The sequence below is a fragment of the Acomys russatus genome, chromosome 9 (assembly GCF_903995435.1).
Source record: "Acomys russatus chromosome 9, mAcoRus1.1, whole genome shotgun sequence".
Lineage (NCBI taxonomy): Eukaryota > Metazoa > Chordata > Mammalia > Rodentia > Muridae > Acomys > Acomys russatus.
In genome coordinates, this window is record NC_067145.1 from 1,300,995 (window position 1) to 1,310,719 (window position 9,725).

Here is a 9,725-nt window from a genome sequence, read left to right on the forward strand (position 1 = left end):
TCACAGCCTGGGCTACCTGAGATCCTGTCTCACAGCCTGGCCTATCTGAGAGCCTATCTCAAACACATAGACAACATAACTGTGCTTTGAGATACATTAATACTTTTATGAAAATGTCACCATGAACCACATTATTTTGTATAAGTATTATATGTTGGTTAAGAAGAGGAAATACTTCCAAAAATTTCAAAGAGGTCCTAAAGATATCCTAAAATATATGAAAATGAGTAGAGGACTACCTATTTTTACCAGAGATTAATTTTTATTAAATATCTATTTTGCACAAAATGTTACTAACACACTAGTTTATAGAAATGATGACATAAGCTGTTGACTATTGATAAAAGGATAGAAATGCAAAAATTTATCATTATTATGTACTATATCTACTGTGATAAATTTCATAACAGTGTTTGTAGTGCCTAGTTTTATGTCAACTTGACAGAGCTAGAGTCATCAGAAAGGAAATAACCATAAATGGATCGGGCTGTAGGCAAGCCTGTAGAACATTTTATTAATTTGTCATTTTGGGGGTAAGGCCCAGCCCATTGAGGATGGTACAATTCCTGGGCTGGTGGTCCTGAGTCCTATACGAAAGCAAGCTGAACAAGCCAGGAGGAGCAAGCCAGTAAGCATCACTCCTCCATGATGTGGGAAAGACTGTAAGCTTTGTCACAGGTAAAAGCAGTCTTGGCAGACTTTACCCTTGGGCACCCCATGGATTAACCCTTATGGTAGACTGAGTGGAGCCATCCTGGGCCTGGAATTCAGGAAGCAGATCTGGGGACTCCACCTGGACTATTGTTTTTCTAATTGACCCTCAATGGGAGAAGGAGACTGCCCACACATGACACAGGCGTGGGGGGATGGGGGGATGGGTTGTATAATAAAGTTTAATTGTTAAGAAACAGAGCCTACACCATGACGTCTGCATAAGCTCCTGCCTCAAGGTTCTAGTCCTGCAAGAGTTCTTGTCCTTCTAGGTGAGAGAAGCATGGGAGATTGAGGAAATGGATCCAGAGGGTCCTAGGAACCTACAAGAAGAACATTATGATGGGCAGATCTGGGCCCAGGGGTTCTGCTCAAGCTATGGCACCAACCAAGGACAATATGTACAGTAAGCATCAAACCCCTACCCAGATCCAGCCAATGAACAGGACATTCTCCACAGTTAAGTGGAAAATGGGGAATGACTTTCACACGAACGCTGGTGCCCCATATTTGACCACGTCCCATTGATGGGGAGACCCAGTGGCACTCAGAGGAAGGATAGCAGGCTACCAAGAAGAGACTTGATACCCCTCAGTCACAGTCATAGGGGAGGGGAATAGGGTGAAAGCGGGAGGGAGGGATGAATGGGAGGATAGAAGGGATGGGATAACAATTGAGATGTAATATGAATATTATCAATTAAAAAATAGTAAAAAATAAAATGTTATTTATAAAAAAAAAAGATACAAACATTTTTTAAAAAGAGTTCTTGTCCTAACTTCCTCTGGTGATGAGGTAAATCAAATAAACCCTTCCCTCCCCAAGTTGCTTTGGTCATGGTGTTTCATCCCAGCAATTGTAACCTTAACTAAGATAGTGGTAACATAAAATATAAACAAAAGAATAGTCTGAGTTAAAAGAGTAGGTGAGAATGTTTAGAAGGAGAGAATTGTGCCTTTGAGGAAACTCAATAATCATTTGAAGAGCTATCCAGAAATCTGAGAGAGAAGCCCTAAGAATCTATGAGTGGTGTAAAAAAAAAAAAAAAATTAGCAAGGGCTACATGACAGTAGTTTATATTTAAATGTTCCCTGTATTCACTTGGGCCCCTTTTCAAGTACACACCACATAGGTAGACAAATTGAACTTAAGCAATTCCACTCATGTCAAGCATCTGTGGATGATAAAGCTGCTCTCATGTGATACTAAACCCTGGCTGTGAGAAAAACACTTGGGTTAGTCCTGAAAGGTCAAGGGTGAATTGAGAAAAGATCACAGAGCCTGGACTCCTGATTTGTGGACTCAGCACACTACTAGGCTGAAAGACTTCATGGGTTCAGATCATTCTTGAATCCTAAAGCTGTCAGATGATCCTAAATGTAATGAATCCCATTCTGTAGTAGGCATTGAAGGAAACTTAGTTATCTGTTTACCATGGTACCAGTGAGCCAGATGTCTAAATGTTCTGACCCTTAAACAACCCTCTGAATTTACTGGTGCTTGCCTACCTGTGCCCCAGGGAGAAACAGAGGTCTTCCCCAAACATGGGGCTGAGGATGAACACTCTATAGACGTTGCTCCTGTCTCCTTCACAACCATACATGGAACACTCAGAGAACTCACACCGCTGCTTGCAGGACCTTGGTCACCAGTGGACTCTACATGGCATCTCATTCTTTGTGCCCCCAGGTCTTGCTCAGCTCTTGATAAGTATTCTAATGGTTCCATCAAGGAAACTGGCCTGTTTCTATCACTCCAACAATGAGAATAAAACAAGGAAATGGCTATAAATGATGCTGGCTTTTATCAAGTCTTCAGGAACCAATACAACTATTTCATTTAAAATTAAAACAAAATACCCTCAACCTTTAAAACCCAGAAAATGCTTAGCAAGAACTAAATTTAAAGATCAAATATCATGCCAGGTGGTGGTGGCGCACGTCTTTAATGCCAGCACTCAGGAGGCAGAGACAGGTGGATCTCTATGAGTTTGAGGCCAACCTGGTCTCCAAAGCAAGCCCAGGACAGCCAAGGCTACACTGAGAAACCCTGTCTTGAAAAAAACAAAACAAAGCAAAAACTAAAAAGATCAAATATCACTCTGTGTGTGCTGCAGCTTTCTGAACTAAGGTAAAACCCTGTAAGTAGAATAAAAACCATGAGATATTTTTGTCTTTGTTTCTTTCTTAAAAGGAAAAATTTTAAATAGAATAAAGCATTATTATTATTATATTTTCGGAAAACATGGAAGTATGAGGTGTATAAACACACCCAATCTGTTATGTAAAAGTTAAACCATTCAAAAGAATGTATCACTTTTTTACATTTTTAAAGTTACACAGAAAATCCAAAGTATTCTTACCTCGAGAAGATTTGAAACTCCGTTATAAATCCCACCAAAATTAATAAGCTTGTTGCCTAGAAAGGAAAACAATAATATATTACTTTAGCTTTCATTTGCTTAATGAGTTAAAAACAAGTACATTCACTTAAGTATGGATTTGTGGGTTGGAAGAATATAAGTAGAAGAACCATATAAAAGATAAATGACTTTTCTTTTTGAGATTGTGCTTTAAATAGAAGCTTGAATGTTCTTCAAAAAAGACTTAAAAATAGAACTACCATATGATCTTGCAGTCCCACTACTGGCTATATATCACAATGAAACTGGTATGCCATAAAAAAAAGATAGTTTCATACCCATATTTATTGCAGTATTAGTCACAATAGCTAAGACAAGAAATCCTACAGTGTTCATCATTGGATGAAAGAATTAAGGAAAATTTAGTAAGAGGAGATTAGAAACGTAGTTTACTGGTGCTCACCTAATTTGCATAATACTGTAGTTGACCCCAGGAGAGCCAGTGTGAGGAGGGGAAAACACACACAATTGAATACCACTGAGTCTTAAGAGAAGTTCCTGCTTGCAACAACACATATGAACTTAGAAGGTATTGTGTTAAATGAAGTAAACCGAGTTCAAAAACAGGATAAACTGCATTTATAAATGTTTTCTAAAAATGCTGAACTCACAGAAGTAAAAAGAAGGAACGAGAATCGACTGTGGGGTACCTGCCCCAACTGATACAGCTGCAATGCAAGCCCTACGTGTAAGGCTCAGGAACATGGTAGAAGAGGTGACAGGAAGATTGATGGGATGAAGAACAGGATGCCTGCTGTGAGAAAGGGGAGTGGCACCTGTGGAATCTCAAAGTGATGCTAACATGACAAGGGGAGTCTCACAAGACCCTAAATGAGGAGCAAGGACAAGAGATGGCTGCTGAGAAAGGGAGAATCGCGGAGGGAGGAAGGGGAGGATACAAGTCATGGGATAACAGTTGAGTTGTAATCTGAATAAATTACTAAATTTTTTTTTTAAAAAAGAAGTGATTTCCTGGGTGCATTAAATGAAGCAGTCTGTTGGGCAAAGTTGTACAAAGAAGTAAGAAACAATAAATGTGAAAGTTATAGGAAAACATACATTAGAATGAGTGAGAAGATGTTTAGTCATTGTCACAGTTTGAATTAAAAAGAAGAAACAGAAAAACTTTGAAAAGAAAAAAAAGCGTACCTCATGAGTTATCCAATCCCGAGTGGTCAGCGCTGGACACATGCGCATAAGAGGAACGTTAGTAGACTGCGCAGATTTTTACACAACACGTGCAGGCGTGTGTGCATGTGCATCTGCCTGTGCGTGTGCATGCGTGCGTGCGTGCGTGCGTGCGTGCGTGCGTGCGTGCGTGCGTGCGTGCGTGTGTGTGTGTGTGTGTGTGTGTGTGTGTGTGTGTGTGCCATGCTTCACAGGCCAGATTTGCAGACAAATAGGGGGCAGAGATAAACAAGTAGCGCTTTGTAACTGAAAGGAAGATGCTTAGACATGAGTGCCTAGGATGAATATCTAGGCAGTGGAGCACTCTGAATAAAACAATATTGGAAAGACCATTCCCAGGGGATCCCGGATTGTAGAAATGGAGAAAATGAACTAAGCATCAACATTTATTCACTGATCTCTTCTGACCACAGACCTCGTGTGACCAGCTGCTGCAGCCTTGACTTTGCCCCAAAAAGGACCGCATCTTGTACTGAGAGCTAAAATAAACCCTTTCTTCCTCATGTCACTTTTGTCAGGGTACTTTTAAACAGAAAACTAGACAGTCCCTAAAGTGGGAGCAATTTGTCTCCCTGTCCTTGAAGAAGAGAATAATACATATGGAAAACAGAGCAGTCTTGTGCATAAACTGACTATAAATAATCGGTTTAGAATCCGCCACATTAAAAAACAGGGAATGAACCAACCGTGCGCATGACACTCAGCAGGACATGCAGCACCTTCAGTTCTTTTCTCTATTTTTCATCCCCGAATGAACACTAGTGTATTCTAGCTGACTTGCTGATCTGTGACATTGTCACACAGACCGTTCCCTGGTTTCACTGATTCTGGGCTGAACTCAGACCTGAGAGGGTAGACTACATTGCTGACCTGTAACTAGGGAAGTTCCCTGGCTCTGAACCTATTCTTCAACAGCTCAGCCACAAGTCACCTCCCATTCAAGTGACACTGAGAGAACCAAGGGAGAATTCTGGAGTCATTCTTCTGAGTTTACCTAACATGGATGGAGAAGGGGGTCAAAGATCATTTCCTTTTTAAATGCCAGACATGGAGATCGCTTCTGCTTTTTGATAGCTCCAGGCTTTCCTGTGTCTTCCTTGTTAAAAACATATCACAAAAGCATGCCTCTCAGGTTTACTCTAAGAATGTAAATATCATCTGCTTTGAAGTACAGGCAGAAACTCTGCATACTTCTTGGAGTGAAACTATTGCTTCAGTTGTGGACATCCTACCACCCAATTTTAATTTTAAGAAAAATTTACTTTTAAGGGGAAAATGTATTTATTTTCACAGCATTAAAATGTCATAAATCAATGGCTATGAAGCACATTTTAAACATAAAGCAATTATTAAGATGTCTCACCATAAAAGAAAGAAGGAAATTGATTGGCAGTTAATACAAATATTGGGAAAAAACGAGTTAGCTAGGTGACTTTAACAAGCATATCATATTCCTTTGTGAGCTAATGAGTGTTCTGATTTGTTAAAGGAATCTACAAGGCATAGCAAAACAAGTACCAAATTACACTGTAAATCTAAATTTGTAAGCTTCCTTGATGTTGCAAGGTTGTAGCTTTTAAATGCGTCAACTTTGCAATTTATGTTTAACATTTTCCCATTTAATTCAAAGGTTCCTGAAGATCCACATCTTGGTCTCCTCCAGTCTCACTAGTGAGCATAGATTCTGTACAACAATTGGGCAGCACAGTGGCTGTGGGGCAGGCCCGTAGCTGGCAGAGCGGCTCCATTGTTCCCCCAGTACAATAATACAACATTTTTATTGTAAATATCCAATCTGCAGTAATAATACTGGGTCCAGAAAGATGGCTCAATTGGTAATGGCCCTTGCTGTGCAAGCATAAGGATCTGAGCTTGATCCTCAGCGTCTGTAGGAAGCACTTCAATCCTTGTACTCACAGAGAAGCACTGGAGAATCCGGGAATGTTAAACACACATGGCTGTCTCTTCAAAGAGAGAGATGTATACGCCATTCCCCACCCAGAAGGCTGGGAAGAGATGTGGTTAATAGCCTGACACTTATCTTGACCCTGTTTATCTCTGTCAACCTACAGCACTACTCTCCTAGACCCTAACCATAAGCACTGCTTGCCTTGAGCCTGCTTCCTTAGTTAATCTATAGAACCTATCTTAATGGAAGATGTCACTTGTATTTTACAAGAATTTGAAGGTAATCATGTCTTAAGCACACAGAGCTGAGCTCATTATCACCAGGAAACTTGTTTCCAAATTGTGCTATGCTTAAATATACCTAAAATTAACTATCCACTGTCAGATTCTTAAAGTTAGAACCAGCCTTGGCTATTGTGTTGCATTGAACCAAATTTCCTTCTTACCTACCATAATGAGACACTCTGGTGGTCATGGTGCTTGTTAAGAGTATCCTACCCCCATCTCACTGTGTGTGTGTGTGTGCGCGCGCACACACACACACACACACACACACACACACATCCACACAAAAAGTCAAGCACAGCAATAGATGCTTATGATCCCAGCACCGGGAAGGCAGAGACAAGAGGAGCCATGGGGTTTGCTAACCAGCCAATCTAGCCATACTAGAGTAGGCTTAGTGAGAAACCTTATCTCAAAAAAGAAAGGAACGAGCTAAACCATGGGTGGACACACCTTTAATCCCAGCATTTGGGAGACAGAGGCAAGCAGATCTCTGTGAATTCTAGGCCAGCCTGACCAGGTCTACAGAGCACATTCCAGGGCAGCAGGGGCTGAGGAGGACACCCTCTGCCCTACACACATCCATGTGAACACACAAATTATAATAGCAATTCCAACTTGTTTTTCCATCCTAGAATTTCATCCTATAATGATGATTTCTATCTCTGGTCTTTGATTGCACAGTAACTTCTTAAGACTATTTGATTATTTCATGTTTGTCCCACATGTGTGTTTGATAAACCCATATCTTCACCACTTGTACTTAGGTTATGCCTACCCTCACAGTCCTGGCCTTTTCACCCAAGGTTCTGAGTTCTGAGTTTCCAAAGCTACAAATTCAGCTTTCTATAAAGCTCTTATATCATCTCATCAGAACCTCACTGCAAGGCCCAAAATTAAAACGGAGAAAACTTTTGCCTTAAAAATAACAATAGTCAAAAATAATAAGAAAAACAGTCCTACTGCGTGTCTTTACTGCCTTCTCAGGACCTCCATAAACATTTCTATCAATTCCCTTTTCCCAGCCCTTCCAGACTACAATTTAACTTCAAAATAAGGAAAAGTGATTCACTTTGGCTGAACTATTAAAAGTTTATTTAGATAGGAATGTTTTTCAAACCTTTTCCCTCTGCATTTTTCACATCTTTCTCTTCATTTGATTTCTTCCGGTTAAATATGACCTCCTTTGAGATGCCTTGAAGTATCTAAATCATAAGTTGTCATCTTACCTGCATGCTTTGGAAACATTCAGGGCAGAAGAGAACAAGAAAATGTCATCTGTAAAGACAGACAGGCCTTTGTCTCCCTGCAGCCTCTCCCGCTCCAGACTCTTTTTCCTCTCGTTTATAAAGCCAACAGGACTAAGACTCAACAGGAATCTCCTGCGCCAGAGAGGGCCTGGCTCTGCACTTGATCTGTGCCTTGAGGCCAGATGCACTTTGTCAGTTACACAGGCCCTCGTTGCAGCCAGCTGGGGCCATTTGGAAGTCACAGATATGCTTCTGGGAAATGCATCTGTTAATCAAGAAAGACGGTAAATGTCTTCAGTTCAGCATTTAAGTGATTTCCAACCAAAGAAGACTTTGTACAGCAAGGGCTAAAGCCTCTTTGCTATTTTAATCTACTGAACTGAGAGTGTGTTTTCAGAATTCTCTTAAGGGGTGTTATAAAGCAAACGTTGAGACTGCTTTGTAAAGGAGAGTTCTTAGTCCATTTTCTGTTTTTATAACCAAAATACTTGGGACTGAGACCTTTAAAATATAGAAGTGTGCTCGTCTCATAGTTCTGAGAACTAGGAAGTCCAAAAGCATGGTGCCAGCACCCAGGTAGCATTTAGTAACAGCTTGTCTTTATGCATCATGACACAAGGGACTCACGTGGTAAAACATCCTAAGTGTGGTAACACAAGGAACATAAAAACCACTAATGCTTAACACAGGAACCCTGTTCTCATGACCTCATCTTACCTATAGAGGCCCTACCTCCGCATGCTACTGATGGATGATGGGTATTAAATTTTTAACACAGGGACTTTTGGAGGATGAATTTAAGCTGTAATAGATCTGGATGTACTTCTGTCTATAAAAAGTAAATCGGATGTTCTAGAGTGGAATTTTTCTGGAAACAAAACAGAGCATAACAGTGTCACTTTGTTTTTGTTTGTTTGTTTGTTTGTTTTTAACTCACACAGATTAGTCACAAAAAAGTATTTGGGGGACCAAAGCTTACATGTGGAAGTCAAAGGATGAGAAGGTTGTCTCTTCTACTGTGTGAGTTCTGAGACTCAAACTCAGATTTTCAGCAAGCCCCTTTACCATCTTGATGGCCGGTTTTCAGTTTTCTTTTTTTTAAGAGTTATTTTATTCCATGTGTCTGAGTGTTTGCATGTATATATGGGTACCATGTGCATGCCTGGTACCCTAAAAGGGCAGAAGAAGGCATTAGGATCCCTTGAGCTAGAGTTATGGATGGTTGTGAGTCACACCATGAGGTTGCTGGGAACTGAACCCATGTCCTGTGCAAGAGCAGTGAGTTCTCTTAACTGCTGAGCCATCTCTCCAAGTCTGATTCAGCTTTTTTAGAGAAGCTGACTTATAAGATGTGTCACCCTGGTTCCGCTGTGATGTGGAGCTCACTGCTTCCTTTGTAATGGTCCTGGAAGAAGCATCTCTGGCAGCATCTGAGACGGAAGAGAAGAAAAAGGAAATGTCACACCTTTCTGAGTTAGGATTCAGAAGGACAGACAGGCCTAACAGAACCACACGATGGCACGTTAGCAGCCAGCCTCACAGAGGGTGGAATTGTGGGAAGGGAAAGTGTATTACGTCATTGAAGGGATAAATACCCTATCCATCTCTTCAGCCTGGTGTTAGATGAATCTACCTTCCTAAGCCACGTGATTGAACAATGCCTTCTGCAATGTTAGGTTTACGCCCTAGGCCACAGATTCCATTCTCTTGACCAGAAGGAAATAGCTTTCCCTCAATGGACCTTTAATGTGGCTGTAACAATGTCACATGAGTGTTCATCTGTTTGGAATTCCAGCAGGCAAACCATTAGGACAAGAGTTTAAACACAGATGGGGTCTGCACTATTGGCTGGCAGCCTAATCTCCGTGGACTTTTCCACACGTCAGTTGGAAACTAGCACACAGAACGCTTTTAAGGAAGAACTGAAACTATGAATCAAAAGGAACCGAACAGTGGAGGTG

At 40.9% G+C, this 9,725-nt stretch overlaps 1 protein-coding gene across 1 annotated transcript in view; it reads right to left on the minus strand.

Annotated features, from left to right (window-relative positions):
- The window catches only part of C7 (complement C7), a 62,758-nt gene extending 54,847 nt beyond the window's left edge, over nt 1-7,911 (minus strand). Inside the window, exons 1-2 of the mRNA XM_051150920.1 lie at nt 7,744-7,911; nt 3,074-3,129 (exon numbers count right to left, since the gene is read on the minus strand). Of these exons, the coding sequence (XP_051006877.1) occupies nt 3,074-3,129; nt 7,744-7,749 (62 nt within the window). The 5' untranslated portion in view covers nt 7,750-7,911. The remainder of the gene's footprint in view (nt 1-3,073; nt 3,130-7,743) is intronic.
- Between the last annotated feature and the right edge of the window lie 1,814 nt (nt 7,912-9,725).